This window comes from Plecotus auritus (genome assembly GCF_963455305.1).
Source record: "Plecotus auritus genome assembly, chromosome: 3".
Classification (NCBI taxonomy): Eukaryota; Metazoa; Chordata; class Mammalia; order Chiroptera; family Vespertilionidae; genus Plecotus; species Plecotus auritus.
In genome coordinates this window covers 213,251,526-213,278,292 of record NC_137772.1, presented here as the reverse complement: position 1 = coordinate 213,278,292, position 26,767 = coordinate 213,251,526, and the positions used below count along the sequence as shown (strand labels likewise).

Here is a 26,767-nt window from a genome sequence, read left to right as displayed (position 1 = left end):
CTACAACCAAGATTACTCTACCCAGCAAAGCTATCATCCAGAATTGAAGGGCAGATAAAGAGTTTCACAGACAAGAAAAAGCTAAAGGAGTTCATCACCACCAAACCAGTATTATATGAAATGCTGAAAGGTATTCTTAAAGAAGAGGAAGAAGAAAAAAGTAAAGATAAAAATTATGAACAACAAATACATATCTATCAACAAGTGAACCTAAAAATGAAGTGAATTAAAAACCTGAGGGACAGAATAATCTGGTGAATATAATAGAATCAGGGGCATAGAAAGGGAGTGGACTGATAAGTCTCAGGGGGAAAGGGGTATGGGGGGTTCATGAAGAGACTGGACAAAAATCATACACCTATGGATGAGGACAGTGGGGGGGAGGTAAGGGCAGAAGGTGGGGTGGGAAATGGGTGGAGGGGAGCTATGGGGGGAAAAAGGAGAAATAATTGTAATAATCTGAATAAAGATTTATTTAAAAAAAATAAAAAAGAGCCAATTGCTGATTTTTTATGAATTTTGTGATTCAGATTTTAAATATAGCCATTATTAAACATTAAATTAAATTATGACAAAATAAATTACATTAAAAATAAAGGTAATAGTGTCCAAAACTCATTACTCCAGCTTATTATTATCCAAGCTCTTGAGGTTATTTACACCTATCGTGTCTGTGGCTGTGTGATGAAAATACTGTATAAGGGTATTACCAGTCATCCCCTCCCGACTCTGTGATGTCCTGTTGATTGCTTGAAATCAGCTGTGGAGCTGTGGTAGGAGGATTTTCACAGATAATGGCAAATACTATAAATCAGGGCACATTTTCCCCCTTACGGAGCCAGTTGTTAAACCTTCTCTAGGATATCACTAGTGAATTCTGACTCCAGGGCTATCGAAACATTTACTGGAACACTTACTATGCCTGAAAGGGAGGGTGTCTCATATTTGTTAAGAGTATCGTGTGTGAAGGCACCAGAACATACTTTAGATAAATTCTGACATTTAATAATTTTCATAATAATTCAATGATAGTACCTCTATTTTTACAGACAAGGCAATAGCAGGAGTTCTTGTGATGATGTCACTGGTCAGTATCTTGACTGTGGGGGTGGATACAAAACCTATACATGTGATCAGATTGCACAGAATTAAATACACACACAGTAGAGTACAAGAATAAGTATACTCCCAAATGAGTACACCGAATAGGGTTAGTGGATTGCATCAATGTCAATATCCTGGTTGTGATATTATACTATAGTTTTGCAAAATGTTACCATTGGGAGAAACTAGGTAAAGTGTGCAAGGGACCTGTCTGAATTATCTTTTACAACTACATGTGAATCTCCCATTATCTCAGGACAAATTTCAATGAAAAATAAAATGATAGCCCACACCTACCATACAATCTAGCCATTCCACTCTTAGGTATTTGCCTGAGAGAAATTAAAGAGCTTGTCCTAAAAAAGGCTTTTAGATTAATATTTATATAGGATTTATTTGTAATAGTCAACACCAGTTAACCATTCAAATGTCCAGCACTGGTTAATGGATAAACAAGATGTTACATCCATACAATGAAATACCACTCAGAATTAAAAAGGAGTGAACTATTGATACACACCCCAATATAGATGAGTCTCAAAATAATTATGCTGAGTGAAAGAATCAAAACAAAAAATATGATTATGTACTAGATGTATCTATTTCAATAACATTCTAGAAAAAATACAAGCTAGTCTACACTAACAGAACAGATCAGTTGTTTCCTGGTGATGGAAGAGAGGTTGGGGGAAGAAGCAAACTTTCCTAGGTGATGGATACATTTATGATCTTAACTGTGATGATGGTTCATGGCTGCATATATATGTCAAGCTTATCACATTATACACATTTAACACATGTAATTTATAGTATGTCAATTATTACTCACTAAAGCTGTTTAGAAAGATGCTTTAGGTAAACAGAAGTGGGAAAAGGATTGTTTCCATTAGCCTAATAACTGAGGCTCAAAGAGGTTGTTTCCCCCAAATCCCATAGCTAATAAATATTGGATCCAGAATTTTAGACCAAGTCTGTCTTATTCCAAAACCTGTATTATTTCCATTCCACCTTGCTACATGGCAAGATGGATGTGTTAGTTAATAATGCTGTGTAATGAACCATCCCCAAATCAAACATATATTCTTGATCATTCGTATGCAGATCATTTAGAGAGCGGTCTGCCTATCTAGGTTTAGGTTCAGTTTGGCTTGGTCCCTAGGTACATGTTATGTCCAGGTGTTTCATGGAACTGTCAATGCCCTGGAGCCAGTAGGCTACCTAGAGCATGTTATTCTCTTGGTAATGTCAGAAAAGCCCAGCTGCTTAAGCATAACTCAAGTATCTGCTTCCATCACATCTGCAAATATCCCATTGGCTGAAGCAAGTTACATACTTGATCACAAAACTCAAGGGGCAGCTAAGTCTACTCGGCCTCTGGTGGGAGGAACTGGAAAGTCACATGGCAATTGTAATAAACACAAAGAGGAACAATGAAATGGGAACAATATTACTGTCTCCCAACTATTGACTGATGAAAGGAAGAGAAAATGAATAACATTTTAGAATGGGCAAGGTTTGCAAAATTGGAACAGATAAAGGAGGACTACTTCTATGATACAGGCTCAGGTGACCTCAGGTGATGGGAAGTTGCCAATGGAAAGACGAAAGAAGAGGTAGTAGTATCAGCAGCCTCACAGCCAACCCTCAGAGGAAAGATGACCGCTTCTTTGGCCCCACCAGTATCCAGACCCCCCACTATTTTAGGTAAAGAATCCTCATTTCTGTCAAACAAGATTTCCTACAATTCTCTCACTACAGAAAGTCCAGATGAGGCAATCAGACTATATCCATGATTTTCTCTGAGTGAAGTTGGCGTTGAAAGTGAGTCATTGCAGAGGCAAAACTCAGGAGAGCTTTGCTTCATGGATTCCCAGAGACATCTGCCTTCTGCTATTTGTCTTTTTTCAATTAGTCTTTGCTTCTAAGAGCTATCCCACGTCTTTCCAACACACTTATTTTTTGTTGTGTTAAGTCTAAGAACAAAATAATAAAGTCTACATTACTGTTTGGGGTGCTTCAAAAACCCAATTGTCTGGATCAAGTCTCCGGTGATTCAATAGCCACATTATTAACAGTGCCTTCAGAGGGTCTACTCACAACTTCTCCATGCTCAGGACTCATTCCCTTTCTGTCTGTTTCTACTCCACTTCTCTCTAGACAGGTTATTTCTTCAGCCTCTTACTTTCTGCTTCCAGTGGCTTCTGTGTACTGCTTTCTCTCAGCTGATGCAACTTCTCAGGGTGCCTCCAGCCCAACCTCTTCAAGAGAGAAGAGTTGTATGGGTGCTGTGCCATCATATGGCATAGATCTCGCGTGCTAACCAGGAATCTTAAGCTACACTACTTCTTAAATTGCCTGCAGATAGCTTCCTTTTGGGCAGCACTGATCCCTGGTCTAAATAGCTGTGGTCAAATGTATGTGGACAGAGAGCATGAGCATTTATGCATAAAGTGACTTCCTTCGAAAGAACTGTAGGTAAGGCAGGCTTCCTAAACACCAGCCTTTGTGTGAGTGAGAAAGAAGTGAAGGTAATATATAGAGAAGGGATGGGAATGGAGGCTAGAAAGCTAAGCTGACAGATGAAGGATCCTCAGGGGTTTCAGCAGAGGGAGCCAGGCTGATGCTTTCAAGACTGATTAGAGATCCCAGTGAATACCTTGATAGACATTAGTCTTGCCCTGAGTTACTCAACCTGAAACAGGTCTAGAGAAGCCAGCCATGTGATGCCTTGGAACAACCACAGACCGGTACAGGTCATGGAGTGCACGAACAAGGATGAGTTAATGAGGGACTTGTCAGAGACCCTGAGACCTCATAGAGCCTAAAACAGGCTGACGGCCCTCCCCCTCCTCCAGGAGTGGAACATTCAGAAAGTCTGTGGCAGGGGCTTTTGTCCTTCTATGTGGCAAATCTCCAGCCAAGAGAGTAATCCTGCCTTTTAGAGTTGTGCAGAGGTTAGAATTACAGTTGATGGTCAAACCTGGGTGATTTTCAGTTAGAGCATAGATTATACATGTTGTGGGAGAGGAAAGGAAGAAGAAGCAGGTTGTTTGCTTATCTATTTGTTGCTAGATTTTATAACATTTGCATTTTTCTACTTATGTAAATAAAACATGCTTTCATACAGGAAATATTTTTTAAAAGATAATTAAAGCTATTTGAAATCCTCCTACTCAAAGATGGCAGCATGCTATTTCTTTTCTCTCATATTCTTTTTAAGTGGGTGCATATATTATATTTACACAATTGGTTTTGGGTGCATACTGAACATGCAGTTTATGTATTCTGCTTTTAAATTTTTACTTAACATTTTATTGTGATCATTTTCGTATCAATGAATACATTTCATAAAAACACTTATAAATTAAGATGGTAATTATTCCCATTCTGGCTCTGTCAACATTTATGTTGTTATTCCTCTGTTGTTGGTCCTTTTGGTTATTCCCAAGATTTTATTATAATATTTCAATTATAGATAAAGCTTTGGCTCTATATCTGATTGTTTCTTTATGATTGTTTTTCTGAATGTTAATCCCAGTGAATGGTATTTCTGGTTTAAAGGACATGAAATTGTCAAACCTCTTTAAGTGATGTTAAATTGCTTCCCAAAAGGCTATATCAATTTGGATTCCCACCAGCCATTGTGAAATATTTATTTCCATGGCCTAAATTGAGTATTACCAATTCTTTTAATATTTTTAAAAATCACTAAAATATAGTTAGCATACAATATTGTATTAGCTTCAGGTAACAACACAGTGATTCAACATTTGTACACCTTACAATGTAATCACCATGGTAAGTCTATTAATTATCCATCACCGTGCAACTTTTAAGTTGTCTTTACAGTCTAATCTACTTTTTCTCTTGTGTGTGTTTTTTTTTCATTGTCTTTATGCTTAAAGATGTCTTCACATTCCACAGATCAGTTAAGACCTATCCTGTCTTTTAATTGTTCATCGTTTTATTTTGTACATCCAATCCCTCACTCAAGCCAGGTTTTATTTTGCATTATATACTAAGTAAGGTTAGAAAGTAACTGACTGCTTTCTCTTCATATAGCCAACTTTACCAACATTATTTGTTGAATAAACCATTCATTCCCAATTGGTTTATAATATTTCCATTATCTTATACTACTTTTGGTAAATATTATTTCAAGCTGTCGCATTCTGTTCCATTGATTCATCAATTGATTTGTGGATTATTACCATACTGTTTTATTGATTGTGACTTTCTAGGAATTTGTAACTTTTGGAGGTTGCACCCAGACTTTTGATATAATTTCTCTGCCTTGACTTCTACACTTTCTGGTTACACATAACGATGTCATGAACCATGACCTGTTTGAGATATAGCTCCTTAAACAGATAATGTTATGCACATCATAAAAGCTGAAATGATTTCTCAGCTCACTAGAAGCAGAGCCAGAACTTGAACCCAGGCCCAGACTCAGTGTGGAGCACCTTCCACCACATCACAGTATTTTTTCCTTTCTGGGTCTCAGCAAAATGCAGCATTGGTGGTCTTGCTTCACCAAAGGTTGAGCATCGACTCGGAGGCAAGCTTTGTGTTTATGCAGCAGGCACTGTAATATGGTTCCTGACAGCGGGGGCACTCATATGCTACACATTTCCAGCTCTCTATCCTCACATAGCATTTGGCTTGGTGCCTTGGGGTCCCAGGATGACTGCTCCATCTCCAGCACACTGCTGCTTTCCACGCAACAAGGGGAAAAACAAGGAACAGAAGGCTTGTGCCCGCTGAAGCTCTAAAGTGCTTTCCTGTAAGTCCCTTCAGTAAGTCCCAGTTATGTCTCTTAGGTCAGAACTATGTCACTGAACGCTATTTTTGCTTTTTGTCTTCTTTTCATAAAGGCAAAAGTCCTCTCCTGGTTTCTTTCAATTAGCAGAAGCAGGTACTAATGGAGGCCTTTTGGAAAAGGGGAGTTAACATGAACTTTTGAAAAGCAGGGGACACCTGCACTTGGTTTGACATTGTGATTATACGACGGCTTTTCAATGACAAACAGCCCTTGGAAAGCTTATGGTGAGTCAACCTGCTTGCTCCGTCTAGATCAGCGTTTCTCAGCCTGACGGCAGATAAGAAATACCTGGCAGCTTTGTGAACTCGCGATGCCCAGCGGCACCCCAGACCAAGAAAATCAGAATCCCTGGATGTGGAACCCAGGCCTGTGCACTTTTCCGGGCTCCAGGGTACTTCAACATGCAGCCAAAGTTGAAACTATGGGACAGGGTGATGAAGTAGCCACCAGCTGGCTACGTGACTGAAAACCAGTCAGTCTCAGAAAAAATGACAGCATCATTTTTGGGTGCATACCAGAGACTCATAGACTATTAGGAACTTTTCTCTGGTAATGTTCTCTCTGCTAAGATGCTTCCTGCTTGGATATATGCTTGGCTGGCTCTCTCATCCCCTACAGGTCACTGCCAAGTCCCACTTCTCTCCAGGGCCTACCCTGACCACCAGGTTCCATATGGCAATCTGCCTCCACTCCCGACCCAGGACTCTCCTGCCCCCCTTTACCCTGCTCTCCTCTCCCCTTTTCCATATAGGTATTATCCTCCAACATGCACAGGTTACATGTTAATTATCATTCCTGTTCATGATGGTCTCCCCCCCACTAGAATGGAAGCTTCTTGGGCACAGGGATCTTTGTCTGCTTTCTTCCCTAAATATCTCAAGAGCCTGGAAAAGTGCCAAATACATGGTGGCCACTCGATAAATATCTGCTAAAGGAATAAAAAATAGAGCCAGAAAATGCCTGCTCGATTGTTCGCTAAACCCAACCTTGTCATTGAACTAATGCGAACGTTGCAGCACAGAGAGGAGAGAAGAAACGCATCCAGGGTCACAGAGCAAGGCAGCCACCGAACTGGGACTAGACCCCAGCCCTGACTCCCAGCCCCATCCCCTTTCATTACAGTGCGCAGGCTTCCTATTTAGAAGTGTGCACCCAGTTTCCAATGGCAAACCTTGAAGAGCAGCCTTTGTCTAACCTAGCGTTTTCCAAATCCCACTCGTTGCTTTCCGAGGGCATTGTCAGCGTCAGGTCTGGGTGAAACTGATTCAAAATTTGGGAACACAGCCGTATGCTGTCTGTGTAATCGCTCAGAACCTAGAGACCCATATAGAGATCGCTTTTTACCAGGCTTTTTTTTTTTTTTTTCCTTCTCTTCTTGCAGCGATGTTTGTTTTGTTTTCCCTAAGCTGGGCTGAAATAAAGAAGCAGCGAGATCTCCGCTTCGGATTTTGTAAATGCGCCCGGCCGCTCACTGCACTTTGCAGCCAGATAAGGCCCACATGGCATCTGCAGCAATGCTTCGCTATCTCGCGAGCAATCCGGCTTCCGTGCAGGCCCCTTGGTAACAGCTTGGCAAATCCGCAAAAGGAATGCGGCTATAGAGTTTGTGTGCGGACCGCGGAGTTATTATGGCTTCCAAATTGCCTAGCAGGTCATTAATCATAGGCCAAGATAGGCCATCGTGGCGGTGGTGGAGTGAAAGCGCCCGCATAATGCCCGCGAAATCATGTTTAACATGCAGCCCTTGCTGGCATAGATATGGAGGGGGAGAGGGAAGGAAAACACCCATTCCCCTTTTAGGAAAGAAAACTTCTACTTATCTTTGATTTGCATTCAGCCCTCCTTCAATAGTCCTTAAGCCTGTTATTTAATTCATTTGGGTGCCAGGGTTCATCACAAAGCAAAAACCCTAAGCGAGACCTCGGCAGTCTGTGACCTCCAAACCCCCTGTCTTTTCTTGTCAGTTCTATGTCATTTGTGCAGTTGAACTGCGCCAATTTGAAATGCTGACCTCTTCCAGAGGCAACCTTATTCTCCTCCCGTGAAAGAAAGGCGCAGGGCCGATGGACCACTCAAGAGGGAGATGGCGAGAAAAGAGAAAAGTGGTTGACTCGTAAATCAATTTCCACAGCCCACCCAAAACCCACACACGCATTGAATGTGTATAAATTTAAAAAGAAATCTTTTTTTCTGAATGGACTTATAAAGAAGAGGGCTCCAGGAACAAAATGCAAAATTATGAATTGGAGCCAGAGAGAACGGAAGGTGAAAGCCTGCTCACAGTGGGCTAGAACAGTGCTGAGCCACTCCCATCCCCCACCTTCTTTTACACCTGGACTCCCTGAGGTTGCTGAAAAAGAAAATAAAATGCAGGAATAAAGTTCCTTGTCACCGGCAGAGGCAACAAAAGAGAAGGGAGTGGGGATGCTACCAGAAGCACGGGACTTAAGCTATGGAGCCTGTGAGTTGCTAGGCACAAAAATTGGTATGTACGTGTGGCCCGCCTGAATTGTGCTATATTTGTATACATGTACACTGCAAGTTCATGCCTGCTACAAAATGTAGAACTAGACAATCCCCTGTGACCCATGGTTTTACACAGCTGGTGCTTTTTCCAGGCCATGTCTATCCTTTCTTTTCGATTTTAGATCTCTCCCCATCAAAACCAGCCATTAACTATATAATAGTTTAATTTAATTGAAACCTGCATTTATTGAGCACCTACCATGTTCCTGCATGAGGCACTGAGGAAATAAAGCACACAGTCCATTTAATAAATACACAACAACCTAGTGTGAAAACAAAATATCAAATTCCCCCCTCTTACAGGAAAAATAATTAGAAATGTGAGTTTCTCCTTTAACATATGAAGCAGTTTTCCTTAAATTTTTCTTTCCGCAGCCCCATTCTCTTGCTACCTGGATTTTTTTAGACTGAGGAGAAAAGATCCAAGTTAGTTTGCATTTTGCTATGGACTGTTCTTTCTGTTCCCTAGACCTTTTGACACCTAAAGAGAAAAAACAAAAACAAAAAGAACAAACAAAAAAAACAGAATAGTTTTCTTCTTGCATTCTGAAAATTGAGGGTTTCTCCCTATCATTAACCACACACTGATAACTTCTTTTATTTTGGTTACTTTTGAGACTTGTGAAATATTGTTGGACAATTAATGAGGATTCACAAAGTGTGATAGTTGAGTGAGATGAAGCATCATGGCCTCTTTTCTTAAGAGCTATTGTTCTGAGAAGTACAAGATGCTCATTGTAAGTTCTGGTGGTCAATATGAAAATTGCCATCATTTCTCTTCTTGATAAAGCAGTCTACTTAATAAAAGTGAGCTTGATGGTTTTTCTGAACACAATTCAAAGTCCTCTTGTTTTGTTTGTTTATTGTAAATATACTTTTATTGTTGATAGTATTACAGATATCTCCCATTCCCCCCCTTTACCTTCATCCTCCCAGCCTCTACCTCCTCCCCCACCACCCCCCCAAAGTCCTTTTGTTTTGATTATTTCTTCATCCTAGGAAAAAAAGGAAGGGCTGTAATCAAATAAATGTAAATCAAATAAATCACATTATGATAAGGACAACTGAAAAAGATAAGAATATGTAAAATTTCAGAGGAAAAGTGATGAATCTGCATTAGGTGAGGTCAAGGAAGGGAGTGCTGGAACTTAAAAGGTAAAAGAATACACCAGACCAACAAGGAGTGTGTACAAAGGTAGTGGAAGGAGAAAAAGCAGGGTGTGCTCAACAGACTATCTATAATGTTTGTTTTTGGGGGATATAAAGGTCAACAGGACGGTTGGAGATCTTGATAGGGCAGCAGACAGAAGGTGGTCGTCAACGTCCTCATTAACCATTCATTGGAGTGGAAGCTCCAAAAATGTAGCCGCCATGTATGCCTTATTCAGCAGCACATGGACATTGCCTAGTGTAGTATTGGCACATAGTAGGAGCTCCATAAATATTTGTGGAGTGAATAAAGTAGTTACTGTTGTGGGTAGTGGGGAAAACATAGAAGTGTTGTAAATAAGCAAGATCTATGATCACACTTCAGAAAGATAACTTTGGTGGCAGTGGTGCTGTCTGCATATTACTTTTAAAGTATTCAAGTGGCCCCAATGTGGAGGATGGATTAGTGACATGAACCAGGAGATTATTTAAGAGGCAGTGATTCAGGAAGAAATGATAAGGTCCTGAACAAAGGCAGAAGGAATAGGGTTGAGAAAATAAGAGCTGAACCTAAGAGATATAGATTACCTAAAAAAATATGGAAACAGAAAAAAATGTTTTTAAATAATACATTGATTTCATTTTCAAATAGCATACTCTAGATGTTTCCGTCAGCCTCCAGACACCTTTACAAGCAAAATATCTCTAAATGTAAAGGCTAATTCCCTGCATTTCTTAATCATTGATCTGGGGAAAGAGTTCAGTAAAACATTTGACTATTTGCTTTTATAGAAATTTCATACATTATGCAGAATGCTTTGGATTTAGTGATACTCACTGGGTACTTGAAGAGCATGAGGAAGGATCAGAACTGACTCTTGGGTTTCTTGTTGAAGATATTGGGTGGGAGGCAATATCTGAAACCAAGATTGGAAAACAAGTTTGGCATGTTTTTTCAACTAACATATTCAGAGCCTACTAAACACCTAATGGGCGCTGGATTGAGATCTTTAGAGGCTCTAGGAATGGAAGAAAAAAAAAATAGGAAGGACTAAAAATGTAGTTTAAATCCAATGCCGGTGCTATGGGCTTCAATGCAGATTCCAGTAATGAAAGGAACTAGTTAGGAAAGAGTCCACCTAGTCTTGATGGTTTGCAATTCTTGCAATTTTAAAATCTGACTGAGAGCATAATCTTTTGAAAGAATATACCCAGCATTCTCTCCATGTGTTTTAATCTAGCAAAGTGATGTTGGACAAATCGGTATCTCTGGGCCTCCATTCCATTATATGTGCTCAGGGGGTAGAAAGAGGATACCTCTTAGGGACTTCTACCTTTAAATATTTAATGACTCCATAAGTGAAATTGATGACATTGTGTTGAAAACTATGACCTAATTTCCAACTTAAAAGTACAGACAAATAAAGAAGACTAAATGGATTAGAAGCAAATGCAGCTTATTGGTGGGGCCCATGCATTGGTACAAAGCACTCCTGGAGTTAAATCTACTGTAGAGGGACCTTGAGTTTCTTTGAGACTCAATCTTCATTCTCCTCTTCTTCCTTATTAACAGAACCTCACCTGTGTTTTAAGCAGTAACATTGCTGACTGAAAAAAGTTCATTCCAGGCTTCTGTTGCTTATTCCATTAGCCATTTGATAGTTCTGATCCAAGAGATATACTTGGGGCTCACTGAGGGGACTTACAGGAAAGCACTTTAGAGGTAAGCAGCTTCAGTAGCTACAACCCTTCTGCTCCTTCTCCTTCTTGCCTGAAAGGCAGACTTCCTGGGACCACAAGGCACCAAACTAATGAGTAAGGATGTAAAGCTGGTCAGCACCTGTGTCCTAAGAGCACCGTGACTCATCACATTAATCCCAGTTCCTTCATCCAGACTTCTTACTTGGACAGAGAGTCAAGGAAGAAGGTAGAAAGAGAGTGAGGGCAGGAAGAAGGGATAGAAAGAAAAAAAGAAAGGAAGGAAGAAAAGAAAGAAAAAGGAAGGAAGAGGGAGGGAGAAAAGGAAAGAAGGAAGGAGAAAGAAAAAAGGAGACAGAGAAATGGAGGGAGGGGAAGAGGGAGGGACAAATCCTCCTGCTTGGTTCACCATCACAGGTGGGCTTTTCTGCACATGCTATCAAACCTACTTCTCATCGAAGTGATGAGGCGCCTCCCTCACATAGTAATGAATAAGCCCATTTCCCTGCAACATTTAGCATGCATGGGAGAAACAGATATAATAAATGAGTGCTTGCAAAAATAACAAACTTGCTTATAAAGACAGACAAAGCAAACTAAACATCCTCCAGGACAGGGACCACGTTTTATTCATCTTTGTAGCCTCACTGTCCAGTATAGAATCCACATACTTTAGAATCACAATTCCTACGAGTTAAATGCATGACGGAAAAAGGAAACAATGTTTTTCCACCTGATGATTTCACATCTGATGATTTCTCCTTAAGTCCATTGGATTGACTTTCCTCAGTCCCCAGATCACATAAACCAGTTCATGGCAACATCACTTAGACACAGTGAAGCTGCCAATTATTTCACCGATGTGGCTGCCATGCCCTTTGGAAGAAACTGCAGGTTCCTGGAGTAAACTTAGTGCCTTTCTGGTACCATCTGTGGCAGGCAAGGATGGCATATGCCCTGAAAGGTGTAATAGTGCAGCAGAGCTGAGGAGAGGAGCACCTGGGAGGCCCAGGGGGACCTGGGGTGATAACGCAGGAGAGCAGAGATGGAAGAAGGCCCCTCTTGTGCTCCCTCTCCTCTGCCACAATTCTCACCTGGAGGAGGTTTCAGCTCATGATCAGATCTGAACTGCAATTCAGTTTACCTGTCATTCGCCCCCTAACTAGGAAATCACTTTCACAGTAAAACATGCAGTTACCAGGGGCAAGATAACTGAATGAGGGGAGCTGTCCTACCAGAGTACAATTTAAAGAATTGCTGCTATCTCCACCTATTTTCATTTCCAGCCAGGACTCAAAGGATAGCTTCTAATGTGGCCCTAGTTTTTACCATCATCATCACTCCAGAGCAAGGATCTGCAAACTATGACCTAAGGTCAAATCCTGTTTTTGTAAATAAATTTTTATTGGAACACAGCCACACTCATTTACATATTGCTCTTACACTATAATTGCAGAAAATATTTGCTTGCTACCCTTTACAGAAATAGTTTGCTGATCCCAGCTCTAGAAGCTTTTAGCCTTCTTTTGTTGTTTGTTATTTTGTTTTGTTTTGTTTTGTTTTGTTTTAGGCTGTCTAATAGCTTATCAACTTTCCCTTGGATGTTCTCAAGCATTTTGGTAGACAGCAGAGCCCATTTCTTAGTATAAAAGTATGCAAGGCCAGACACCCCTGTCCTGGCCTCCCTTAAATCTATGTCTCAAGCAATCACAAGCTCCCACCCTCAGGCATGGACTTGATAGCTAGTGGCACAAGGAAGCAAGAACAGCAGAGAATTCATCTTCGCCACAATGGCAGCTGTACTATGGCTACAGCCAACCAGTGTCCAGGCAATGGCTCCATCAGGACACCCAGTGTCTAGTCCTGGAGGTGGTAGCAGTACAAATGGTGGTGTCCAGAGTTTGGAGGCTGAAGTGGCTGCAGCTTCACCCAACTATGGTTTTAGCCATGATTTGCCTGCTACCCAGCCTCACTTTTTCTAGCTCTTTTCTGACCCTGGAATCAGCCTTTCTAGTAATTCTATGAATGACTCAAAGCCTTTCAACAAGTTTCTTTTAGTTTAAATCAGCCAGAGTTTCTTTCTGTTGCTTGCCACTTAGAACTCTGGCTTGATAAAACCATCTATCTTTTGTTACATCTGTAGAGCAGCTAGCAGATTACAAATCACCATCACAGAACCTGTTTTGTTGTATTGACAACCTTGTGAAGGCTACATTTATGCCCACTTAACAGATGAAGAAACTGAGGCAAAGTGAGATTAAGCAATCTCTTTGAGCCAACATTGGAACCCCTTTTGATGAAAATTCAAAGTCACAGAACCATGCCAAACAGCCAGAACTCTTTTTCAAACACCAGGCACATGCTTATTGATCTTTTTTATAAATGAATTAAACACGATCTTTTCTTCAAAGCCCGCAGAGGGCTGAGAGCTCTGTTACTGCTTACCAACATCTTGTCATTTTTCGCCTCCTTTATTCCAGTCCAGGTGGCTTTGTTTTTTCATTTGAAAATGTCATCACCACGTCATTAACAATGTGCTGCTACCTGACAGTAGGAAGAAGCATCCGGCCATATGGCTGAGTTTAATCTACATGGTCACGGTGTAATCCTGTTGAAATGGCTTCCCTTTGCAATCAAAACTGAATTTCACACTTTACCAAGATGGGGGCAGCTCCTGTCTTCCCCAGAGTAATATAGATCTTCCCAGGCAGCCAAGGCCAATGGAACTGGCTTTCTTCTCTGGGCCTGCAGCAGGTGGGGGGCAGGGCTGGGAGGTCAGTATGAATGGGAAGAAGCTGGAAAAGAAAGGCAGGATCGCTTGGGGAATCAGAGTCCAAGGTAATCCTCCACATTCCCCACCAGTAGGCTACCATTGAGGACAACCCCTGGAACTCTGGAAAACTAAATTGAGAATATAAGTCACCTTTATGAGACTGATGGTTTTATCTTATCCACAATTTCCATTTCTGAGTTATCAGGCTCATCTCCCCAGAAGGGCTAAAATTAAAATCACTGTCCGCAAAGTGACCTTATAGCAGAACCACTTAATTCATCAAAATCTCCAGGAATATTTTTTTAAGCAATTAACCCCTCCCCATTTATTATAATGTAGCTCATCTCAGTGTAGTGTGTGAGAATCACTAGCGTAAATAAATATGAAAAAAATTGCATGTCACTAGTCATGTAGACCAAGCAGAATGAAAGAATGAGACACCACCTTTTTAAACTTACCAATTGGTAGAGTTATTTATTTGCATTATAATAGCCAGTGTTGAATATAGCATGTACTATATATCACTGCTGGCAAAATTGTATCTGATTCTGAAGGCTATTTGGTAATGTGGCTCCAAAACCCTCCACAAACCACATCTCTTAACAAAGCAGTTCCTCCTCAGATGTGTCCTGAGGGCCTAGTCATACATAATCGTTTGGCTATGAAGGTTTTCATCACAGGATCTATTCCCAAATAGCAAAAACTAAAAATAAGGAGAAAGAAACCTCTTTGGGTAAAAATACACAGATTGTTTAGGAGGTTATTATACGTTCAGTCAACATTTAAAATTATGTTTTAGACTATTTGATGATTCAAAAATATGTAACTACTAGTTACATATTTATTTATATTTATAGGTGATGGCTATTAGTAGTTACTAGAATTATAGGTGATGGCTATTCTCTTTTTTTTTTTTTCACTTATGTGTAATATATCACAGGTTTATTCCATGTTAGGAAACATAAATCTACATCACCATTTAACATCCTTCACAGTATATACCATTATATGAGCCTGCCAATGTTTATTTGACCCAATACTCCAACATAAAATTTCAGGTTGTTTTATACTTTTCAACATTAATTAAAAAATAATAATATTACAACAAACGCTCTTAGTTAGGTGTCTTTTGTACAGGTCTAGTCTTTTTCCTTAGCAAGAATACGTAGAACTCAGATGGGCATGTCTAGTTCCATCTATGGAGGATCTCTAGCAATAAATTAGCTATTCACTAACATGTATAGCCAAGTTAGATACCATAAAGTTATTCCTCTTCATTTGTGTGTCCAAGTGAAGCAGGGTAATGTTAGAGAGTGGGAAGATGTGTGTAAACAGGAAAAACCTGGAGAAAGAACATGCCCAACATGGATGTTGAATTCTTTCCCACGCTTGGTGTCCCTCCCCTCGGGAAGTGGAGACACTATGAACTATCTGAAGCTGAAAATGGAGTAATCCAGCCTGGTCCCCTCCCAGGGCTGCAGTGTTCGCTCATTCTATGTCTTCATGGAAAAGACAGCATCACTTAAATAAACCATGGAGGACAACCCCTGGGACTCACTGACTACATCACAGCAGTGATACAAACACAGTTTTCACTTCAGCAGTCTTACACCAGGTGCTGGGGGAGGGGACGTTCCTAAGACTGGCCTGCGTCACTGCATTCTGAACATCTTCAGACAACATAATATTTTCCTAAAAATATTCCCCAAAGTAGCCCTCGTGTTTACCAGCAGTCAGCGAAGTAATGAATATCTGTCAAAGACAGAATCTTCTGGAAGATGGAGAAGCTTGCTCAGAGAAGGAGGGAAAAGGGAAAATGTGTGTCTGCAAACCAAACCATTCACACGAGGAATCAGTGGGAGAACAGGGACTGAGGCTGACCAGCTATTGCAGAGTTACATATTCCTGGGATTATGAGCTGGCACTTTTCTTATTTCCTTCATTCTTTTCTTTTATTGGTGTTTTGGCCCTTGGAAGAGCTGATTGGTGTGTGGAATCAGAGTGAGGTGGGAACAAGCAATCCTGGAAGTTTGGGAGTTGATACAAATTTAAGTATTTCACCAGTGACAGCTGCAATGGAAGTGATGGCCAACCCTTGAATTTCTACAAATGGTTTTCTAAAAAAATTTTCTTTCTAAGGCCTGGGGAAGAGGCCAAAGTTCCGAATCACTACCGAATGCTGAGGGGAGCACAGAGGCCGATTCTGACTTCTAGTGCATACTATCTCCAAGCAAAGTAATTCTTCTCGGAGCTGCTTTTTTTGTCTTCAACAAAATGGGTTGAAGATTTCCTATCTGCTTCACCTGCTTTTACTAACGGATGACTGTTCACTTCTTTGAGGCTCTGAAACTCTTCCACATGACTAGACAATCTCCCTCAGACCCAGGAAGGTGGACTTTGGTTCATCTTACACCATCTTGATGACATGGACACCATCAAACAACAGAATTCCCTAGTGACTGCTATATATAGTATTTTTGTCTCATGGATGTAATTGCGTGTGTGGCATATAGTCTCCTGATACACAAAAATAAAAGACTAAATCTTATTTCATTTTCAACTAAATTTTCTTGAGCACCTACTATGTGCTGGATACCAAGCTAGGCACTTTGGTATCGTTTATATTATTCTGTCTTCATATTTAGGTGTTATCTCCACTTACACAGAGGAGGAAACTAAGTTTCAACTCCCTACCTAACTGATGGTGCATGGAGAATTTCAACCAGATCGCTTAACTCAAAAATCAAATATCTATCAGAACAAAGTTATGTTCAAAGGAAATCAAAAGAACCTTTCTTTATAGGGAATCCTTCCTTTTCTTCCTCCTTTTGTTTTTCCTTTTCTTTCCTCTTTCCTTCCTTCCAGAAGTTCTTGAGTGTTAAACATGTGCCAGATACTGTTCTAGAAGCAGGGAATATAGTCTTTGTAATACTATATTACATTAAAAAGATGGCAAAGAACATGTTTCGCATATTGATAATGTTATCAGAAGCAGACAAGCATAGAGTTGGTCTCTAGATATTTTTTTAATATATTTTATTGATTTTTTACAGAGAGGAAGGGAGAGGGAAAGAGAATTAGAAACATCGATCAGCTGCCTCCTGCACACCCCCTACTGGGGATGTGCCTGCAACCAAGGTACATGCCCTTGACCAGAATTGAACCTGGGACCCTTCAGTCCACAGGCCGACGCTCTATCCACCGAACCAAACCAGTTAGGGCTGGTCTCTAGATCTTATTGGAGAATCCATGGGCTAGATTATGGTGGAAAGAACAGGCAATTTGGAGTCAGGCAAACTTGAATTCAAATCCTGACTCTGCCACCACCTGGCTACATGATCATAGACAAGTCGTATAGTTTCTTTGAGCCCCTCGGGTTTTTCATCTGTAAGGCAACAATAATAATGCACCACCAAATAGGATTGCTCTGATTATGAACAATATAAGATGCCTGGCACTTGAGAAACGTTCAGTAAGCAGGAGATGAGGGTGTGGTCTCGTGCATATATTTTAACCATGCCCATTGTAGGAAAAGGTTCTGTTAGACTGCTGTGGTCCGGGAGACCTGTCCACCTGCCCATCCACAGGGCCATCTCCAATGGCCTCTCCCAGGCATCTTGTGCTGACTCTTAAGAAGAAGAAGCCGGGGCTATGTGCTCACACCCTGACACTACAGACACCACACTTAGGCAGGCTGCGTCTCGGTCTCCTGTCTCCTTGGGCTTTCAAATCCTGGCTCCTTAGGCTGGTGCTTCACGGGGGTGGGGAGCCAATTCGCCATGGCGGTTTGTATCTGCAGCAGGCCTGACAGGCTGGGAGAGGAAGGCATTAATGTTTTCTGACAGGCGACCCCTAATTGTGGGAGCTTTTCTTCTTGGCCTTTCTGTGAAATTCTGACTTAGGCGAGCAGCATAACAAAGTGGTAGGGCATTGATCTGGGGCTTGCACTACACTGAGCTGGGAGCTGGGGGGAGGGGGGGAATTGGGGGAGGACTGAAGAGGGGGCAGCATTATTCATGAAGACTTTCAGCTGTTTTTGTCTTTTAACTAACCTTTGAGTTTGATCAGAGGGCTGGCTGGCCTCCCTTTCGCCAAAGGCCCTGCTGGCACCTGGACAATGGAGACAGACTGTTTTTCCTAGTATAGAGCTATAGTTGGGGGAGGCCAAAGGCTGTGTGTTCTGAAGGTGGGAGGGGCGAGGGTGTGTGTGTGGGGGGGACCAGCTTTACTTCTTTCTTGGTCTTAGGGACAGGGGTGGTTATTGATAGAAATTCTAGCTCCCCGAACACAAGGAACACAAGCAGCTGACTCTGAAGGCTCAACAACTTTATCCAGGGAAATGCAGAGTGGACTGATTTTCAAGTCACATCCTCTTCCCCATCCAAATACCTTTCTTCTGCTATTTTTCCCTACCCCTCGCCCTCTTTTCAAGGGGCCCATTGGCTGGAGTAGGGCTCCAATCTAGAAGGGTTTGAGTGTTGCTGTTGTTTTTCAATTGGTAAAAATGATGGCAAAAATGAGTGAAGAAAGAAGAGGGGAAGGAAAGAAGTAGAGAAAGAGAAGGGAGAGCAGAAACGGACTCAGAGGGCAGTTAGAGAAGGACCCAAAGAAAGGCAGGCAGGAGTACTTTGGTCCTGAGAGCATTTAGGAGGGAATTCAGCTGCGGTTGGGTCCAGGGTTAGGGAGCGGTGCTGGGTGGCACCCTAGCCCAGCACTGCAGCTTTCCAGGCCTGCAGGCCCACAGGGGAGCGGGGAGGGGCGTGAGGAGGGTGGGTGCTCTCCAAGTGTTCTTGTTCTTTGGCAGGTGCCTAGCTTTTCTCCCTTGCATTCACTTCCTGCTGCAGTCGCCCAGACCCAGGGCCCAGTGCTCTCCAAGTACTTCGCAGAAAGTGACTCCCTTCAAGGAGTGTGGGTTGGCGCCTTTCCCCCATTTCGTCCCCAAAATAGCCCTGGAAGACAGCGCATAAAAGGCGGCTTTGTGAGCGGCCGCCTGCAGGCTGCCTGGAGAGGGGGCGCACGTGGGGCGTTCTGGAAGCTCCTCACACTCCCCTCTCCAACCTCTCTCTCTCTCTAGTCTCTAATTCATTCATTCACTCATTCATTCATTCATTCATTCATTCATTCATTCTTCTTCTTCTTTTTTTGGTCACTTTCTCCCTCTTGTTTTTCTCCTCTCCTTTATCTCTGCATCTCTCCTTTCCTCCCCTCTTTCCTTCCTTACCTTATCCTTTACTTTTTTCTTCCTCCATCCACCCTTCTGTCCTCTCTCTCTCCCTCTCCCTTCTCCCCAAATTTCTCTTCTTTTTCTCTCCCTCATCTCTCTCTCTTCCCTCCTCTCACCTTCTACCTCTTCCTTCTTTTCACACAGCTCTTCACCTGGGCGGATGCCCAGCCTCTTCTCCCCTCCACGCCTCCCCCTTCCACATCCACCACCCCGCGCCACCCCTGCAGGCAGGTAGTGGGCCGAGGCCGGGCGCGCGCAGCTGACAGCGGACGCATGCCTGCAGCCAATCAGCGCCCGGATGCGCTGCAGCTTGAATAAATCATTAAACCTGACACGCGCTCCCGGCCCGCGTCTCCGCTGCAACTTGCCTCCTGCCATTAACCTACACACGCTCTTTTGTAACAACCTAATCTTGCATACAAAGGAAGAAGGAATATAACTTGGACCTGCGCTAGAGCCCAGCTCTTGGCTTTGGCAGCGGCAGAAGAACCTTAGCGTTAACGAATCCACTTCCCTTTCTACCTTTGACTCCGCATAACCGGGACTTTCTAGGGAAATCCAAAAATGAACCATTACTTGGCCCAGGATTGTGTGTGTGTGTGTGTGTGTGTGTGTGTGTGTGTGTGTGTGTGTGTGTGTGTGTGTGTGAGAGAGAGAGAGAGAGAAAGAGAGAGAGAGAGAGAGAGAGAGAGAGAGAGAGAGAGAGAAGAGAAGAGAGAGAGAGAGAAGAGAGAGAGTGAGTTAGTTAGTTCAGGCTTCTCAAGAGTAGGAAAAGGGAGATAGGATTGAGGACATTTGTAGTTCAGAGAAGCACCTGTAGGGCTTTTCAAAGAGGTTGCAATAAAACAAGCTTCTCAGAGCTCACTCTCTAGAAGATACAAATTAAGACAATTAGCTCCTAGAAATGGTGACTAAATTTCATCAGATTCCCTCCATTTTTAAATGAGTGCATACATGGCGCAGGGAATGAATGGCTGACTGAAGGCATGACGGGTTGGTCTTCGTTTACCTTGGTGGCAAGTCCCCAGCACCACCCCTTATCTGCTTCTGGAAGATCCTGAGAAGCAATTTTCGCTTGCACTGACATAGTCATTGGCAACTCCAAAGCCCTTTCCTTTTCAGTTCACCAGTTGATCCCTAAAAGGGAAGATGCCATCGTTTTCCAGAAGAGAAAACTGTAACTGACTTCTTTTGCAAACTTTCAGGTAAACCATTCCCTGCTCAAAAAAGGTGAAGTGATTTTCCAGAGTCAAGTTTTGAACTAGCTCCCCATCACCTCTGCCCTAGGAAGTTTCTTTCTGACAGCCATGAGTTCCAGAAAATCTTAATGCAAAACGAGTACATCCTTGAGTGTCTGTGGGAGAATAGCTTAGGTACCAGCCAGGGTCAGCAGGAGCAGATGGAACACTTGAAAGGGTCCATGAAAAGCGGTTAATGGAGACACAGAGATGTGCTTGGGGCTAAGGGAGCCAGAATGATGCAGCACCCAGAGACTACTAACAAGGCGGGGAGCCCATACCACCTCTGAGACTGAAGGAGCAAGAGGAGGAAGCTGTTACTGCATCTGCAACAGCTGCGGGACAAGAGCTGGTGCTGTGGGAGAGAAGCCTCCTGACCGAGGTGTGGCCCTAGACCGAGGAGCACCAAAGCAACTGAGCCCAAGCAGTGAGGAGCAGGGATGTAAAAGTCAGATCTACCTCCCTCCTACCTCACGACCTTCTCCCAGTGGACAAACCCAGCAGGAAGCCAGAGGGCCAGGGTGGCCTAGCAATGGAACGCATAGAGATCCGCCTCTGGAGACACAGAGCAGAGCAGAGAGGGCAGAAAGTGGATCAGGAGAAGGAAAGGAAGAACAGGGAACGCAGCTATCAATGCAACAGAACAGACGATCCACTCAATCAACAAATACCTGTTTCTTCTGGGGCTGGGGAGACACCAGTGAACAAGACAGGTAAGGTCCCTGTCCTCAGGTAGCATACCATCTAGTAAGGGGCCATCCACAGCAATTGTATAAACAAACACACATGCTTTTTTTTTTTTCAGATAGTGGTAAATGCCAAGAAGGAGAAACACCATAATGGATGGAGAGTGGCTGTGAGCATTGCTTTAGATAGAGCAGACAGGGGAAGCTTCTTGGAGGAGGTGACATTTGAAGGAAGTTGACCTGGGCTTCCCAGGAAAGCCTATCTTGACTCCACATCTACTCCTACGTGGCTGGTGGGTAAGCTTCAAAGCTAGTCTGTGATTTAGAGGCAGCAACTGGCCAGCCCCCAAGAAAAGAGACAGGACAGGAGATAAAAATAACAACAGGCACTCACATTTACATTTCGTTTGTAACCTTGTCACCCCCACCCCCAGGCCAAGTGCTAACTCCTTTACATTGCCCCCTCTCGCTGCTGTAACATCAAACCCATGTTACACACACGAATCCTGAAGCTCAGAAGGAACTGGGCTGTTGATTCTGTGTTCTAACATCCCTGGCCCGGCAGGAACAGCAAAGTGGAAAAGCGCATTCTACTCTTTCTTACTACATCTCAGTTCTATTCCTTTGATGCCCTTTGCAGAGAGCAGACCCATTTTTTCTCTCTTCTTCCATGGCCCAGCCTGATGCGAGATAGATTCTTCTCCACACACACACCCTCTTCCTTCCAATTAAAAAAAAATATTCAAGGCTTTGTCAGGGAGGTGAAATGTGTGTCCCACTAGCTCCAGCCCAGCCTCTGATAATACTCGCATTCAACAGTTCTGTGGTCTGTTTATTCTTTTTTTCCCCTACACTCCCCGCTCCTCCTCATCAATTTTAGGCGTGTCTCCACTCTTAACTCGGGGGTCTTTGGGTCATTGGTTGAATAGGTAAGATTTCTCAGTCAATAAAGTCAAGGCAAGTTTTCTTCCCAACACCTCCCTCCAAAGACAGTGGAGTCAGGGGGCTAGGACCAAGGAGAGGCCGCGATTGCTAGGGGCGAGGGTCTACATTTTGTATTTCGCTGACAGCCCCAACCCGCTCCAAAGCCCGCCGTGCAGCCAATGGGCAGCGGTGATTTATGGGGCTGACTAATGCCGGCTGAATGCGGCCTGTCACAGCGCCCTGAATGGCTTCCCTTCGCCGCACAAGCCCAGGCTTTGTGTTGCTAAGCGATTAGAGCAGATGTAATGAGATTTTGCCCAATCTCTGCTTTGCCCTTTCCTAGCTTCGGCAAAATTGTGTGTGTGTGTGTGTGGGGGGGGGGGGTGAATTTTTTTTTTTTTTTTTTTTTTTTAGTTTGCCTTCGCATTGTGGCAAACAAGGGCTAACTTTGCCTCAAGTTTAACGAGACTGGCTATTTCCCATTCAGAAGTGAGTAAAAGAACACCTGTCTTCAGAAGAAGTGGGGGGGGGGAACCCCTTTGTGGGGGCTGAAACATTATCCCAATGTTATATTCATAGCAATAAACGACTTGCTACAGTTGCTTTGCCTACCTTATCTGAAAAGTTGCAAAGGAGCTAAATTAAAAGAAAAAGAAATGAGAGGGGAGGGAGGCGGGGAGCCCAGCTCTGGTCCTCCAAAGGAGAAGATAAAAATAAAAGCAAGCATCACAAAAGCATTACTTCCCTCAAGTAAGCTCTAAATTGGCCCACTGCTGGCAGAAAGTCCGATTATTTATGGCGATGAGGAATTTACTGATTTTTTCCCCCCTTAATTACGCTCATCTCTTTGAAAGGGACTGGAGCCTCAATGTGCATTCTATAGAGGGTCATTTAGCAAAATGACATCAGACGCTGTGGCGTGCTCCGCGCATCGCAGCTTTAAAAAATGATTATTCTGTGCCACTAAACGGTATAGATGTACCAACACAGACTGGATTCTTAACTCTGGAAGACGTGCTGGCTCTCCGTTCTTTGTTGGATTTTGTAAGACGCATTTTGCGCTTGGCTTTCCGCTTGACTGGAGACACGCAAACTGAATGTGCAAGTAACGCAGGAGGGGAGCGAGGCGCCAGAGAGAGGCGGAGTGGGATTCCGATCACGTACTTGCTAACTGACAAGAAGCAAGCCAGCCAAAAACCCCACTAATTTCTTTTTGAATCTTGGTAATTGGGTACTTTTACACGCAGCTCACGCTATTCGGATAGAGTCGCCAGCTTAGATAGGCCGGTGTCTCAAAAACGCCCCCACATTTCTAAGGCTTTGATTTCTTTAGATGTCATTCCTTCCGCAAGGAATTCATATCACACGCGCCCTTTACTTAAAATCGGGATGGAAAGTGTGCATCCTGGGGGAAAGAAGTCGAAAATGTGCGCCTGCAAGTGAAGGAACAGCACACCAACCCCGGGGACTTAGCACCATCCTCCCTGCACCCAGGGCACCTATGATCTCATCCAGCCCTTCCGCAGTTTCACAATCAGGACCTCTGAATACGGTTGGTTAAGGGTTAAAAAGTGGGGAGAGGACCCTTTCTTTCCACTTCACTTTTGGGGGGCATTTTTTTAAAATGTAAATCATTTCATCAAAAGACAATGCAATCGTCAATCACCACCTATTCTCTGGGTGTATGAGTACATCTGCAACATAAAAAAGGGAAGAAACCCCTTTTTATCTACGTATTTTTTCCCCTCTGCATTCATCATAGAGCCACCTCAGGTAGGACTGGTCTTAACACTTATCGTTGTCATTTCTGCCAGGAAGCATGCTCTGCACCACCCTCTTCTCCTTCACCCACCCCTTCCCTTTGGAGTTCCAATAGCTTGGACAGGGCAGTAGAGTCAAAGAAGACTTCTTCACTTGTTAAAAAAAAAAAAAAAAGGAAAGAAAGAAAAACGTTTTATTACGAAACTAGTTTGTATAAAACAGGGTTATACATGTGGTTTTTTTTGTAAGTTTGTAATAAAACAGTAAGAAAAAAAAGGCAGTGATAGAAATTTCCCAAAAGGCAACCTTTCAAAAGCACTGGCTGCCACTTTGCGTTTGGACAGTAGCTGCATAAACTTTGTTCTGGAACAGTATTTAATAACATCATTAATACATTAACAAAGTTTCTCTAAAGTAAGACACGTTGGTGCTTAAGTACATCCGGTGGCCTTTTGACCTCCCCTATGAGGAGAGTTCTTTACAGAAACCACACAGGGAAAATGGCAGTTGTAAGGTGAACTACACATCTAAAATATGCAGAGGTAATAGCATTACATGTTAAAGTTTCAAGATATACACATTTTAAACCATTTGTACAAAACTCTATAAATTTTTTCTCTTTCTCTCTTATGTACAAAAATATCTTAATATATCCCCAAACTGGTTAGGATAGATACAAATAGATTTTTCTTATAATAAAAAAATTCACAAAAGATTGGAAGCATCCTATGATGAAAATGGTAGAAAAGATGGTGTGAGGGAGTGGGGTTTGGGGAGGAGGCCCAAGGATGGGGTGTCAAAGGACTGAGTATAGCAGAGTGTCGCTGCAGACCAAAGTCCACAGCGTCCTGGGATGGGGGATACTGAGAGGAAAGACACCAACCCTTGGCTAGTGGTTAAGAACTGCGCTTTCAAAGAGGGCGGGGAGGTGAAGACACCCCGGTGAGCCAGCGCTTCCAGCTCTGCCTGCTAGTGGTGGGTGGGAGTTTGTATAGGGCGTGTGCTGCTCTCTTCCACCAGGAGCTCAATGCCTTTGCACATGAGCAGCGTTTTGCACATTGACTCTGGTCCTGGTCACTCTTCAGATCTCCGTGAATGATTGGAGTGCAATGAAACAGTTCTGAGCGCATCCCTGTTTTGTGAGAGCCTTGCTTCGCAGGCCTGCATCGCTTGGTTGGCGTTGGGGTTGGTTGCCTGCTTTTATTTTATTTTTTTCTTCTCTTTTTCTTTTTTCTCCCTTCCAGCATCACTGACGAGAAAGCACTAAAGATGCAGGTTGTGCAGTCACCCTATAACATAAGGAGAAGAAAGGGAGACGTTAATGTGTATTTGGAGACCAGCATTGGGGGGTGGGGGGGTTGAGGGGGGCTGAGGGCGGGTGGAGGTTTAGGGAGGGGAGGATCTGTCTGGTAGAGCGCCTCTTTGGACAGGCCCTAGTACTCCTTTCTCCACCTCTCCATCTCACCCCTCTCCAGTCCTTGGAGACCTGGGCAAAAAGCCACTCTCAGAGGCCAACAGTTAAACAAACCCAACCAGGATTTCAAATCGACTGACTTTAACAAACCCTGGAACTCGATCTCCCCCCACCCGCGTCTCCGTGGAGACAGTCCCCCTCCCTCAGATACTAGGACGGAGGAAAAAGGATGAAGATAAGGATACGTAACCTCCTCTCACCCAGCTCTCTCCCCCCATGCAACCTACCTGCTTCGCAAGTCCATTCGCACCAGGGCCTGGCCAGGCCGAGCCCCTCAGAACCAGTTGGTGAAATCGAGCAGCTCTTGCTCCTCGGGGCTGAGGGGGTCGTATGAGCCCTCGTCCGACGAGTAGGACGAGACTGGGGAACCGGCCATGGAGTTCATGTCGTTGGAGTAGTTGGGGGAGATGGTGGGCGACAGGACGCCAGCCTGGAAGGCAGCGCTCACCGCGTCGTGCTCGTCCAGCAGCTGCTGCAGCGCGCGGATGTACTCGACGGCGGAGCGCAGCGTCTCCACCTTGCTCATCTTCTTGTTGGCCGCGCCATTGGGGACGTGCTCCCGCAGGGTGGCGAAGCCCAGGTTGACCAGCTTGACCCGGTTGCGCTCGCGCTCGTTGCGGCGCGCCACGGCGGCCGGCTGCTGCTGCGGCAGGCTGTAGCCGAAGCCGCTGAAGTTGAGCCGGCGTTTGCAGCGCATCAGTTCGGGCGAGGACGAGCGCTGTCGCTTCACTTGCTTGGGCGCTGACTTGTGACCGCCCCCTGAGGGCTGGCCGTCGGCCGCCGGGCTCAGCTGCGGCGCCTGTTGTTGCTGCTGCTGCTGCTGCGCGCTCTGAGCCGCCGCCGCCGCTGCCGCCGCCGCCGCCGCAGCCGTGGCAAAGAAGCAGGCTGCGGGCGGCAGGAAGGGCTGCTGGGGTTGCGTCTGGGGCTGCTGGCCCGCGCCGCTCTCCATCTTGGCAGAGCTCTCCATGCGCTGCGGCTGCCAAGGAGTCGCGGGATAGGAGCAAGCGGGGATGCGAGGTGCGGGGCGCGCGAGGGAGACACAGACAGGACTGGGATGCACGAACAGTGAGGGAAAAGGGGGGGGGCGGGGGAGAGATGAAGAGGGAGCTCTCTCCGGGAAGTTTAAAAAATTACAAAATCCCCGGGAGATTTAGGATGGGAGCAAAGAAGGTGCAAATGCTTTTCCTCCGCCCTCCACTGCTCCTGCTCCTCCTTTCCCTCCTCCCTTCGCGGGTTGGCTTCGGGAGCCTCGCGTGGCGCTCGCGTGTGAGGCTGCCGCTAGCGCCTTCTTGTTAAAAAAAAAAAAAAAAAAGGCAGAAGAAGCAAAAGTCAGTGATGAGCGCGCTCTGCTGAATCTCCCGTTCCTCTCCCCCTAAGGCTGCGCT

General features: G+C 44.0%; 1 protein-coding gene across 1 annotated transcript; it reads right to left on the bottom strand.

Moving 5' to 3' along the window:
* Window positions 1-24,083: 24,083 nt before the first annotated feature.
* On the bottom strand, window positions 24,084-26,393 carry ASCL1 (achaete-scute family bHLH transcription factor 1). The gene is made up of 2 exons (XM_080661434.1): window positions 25,610-26,393; window positions 24,084-25,197 (listed from the first exon to the last, which is right to left on the bottom strand). The coding sequence occupies exon 1, from the start codon at window positions 26,347-26,349 to the stop codon at window positions 25,657-25,659; it is 693 nt and encodes a 230-aa protein (XP_080517560.1). The 5' UTR covers window positions 26,350-26,393; the 3' UTR covers window positions 24,084-25,197; window positions 25,610-25,656.
* Window positions 26,394-26,767: the final 374 nt, after the last annotated feature.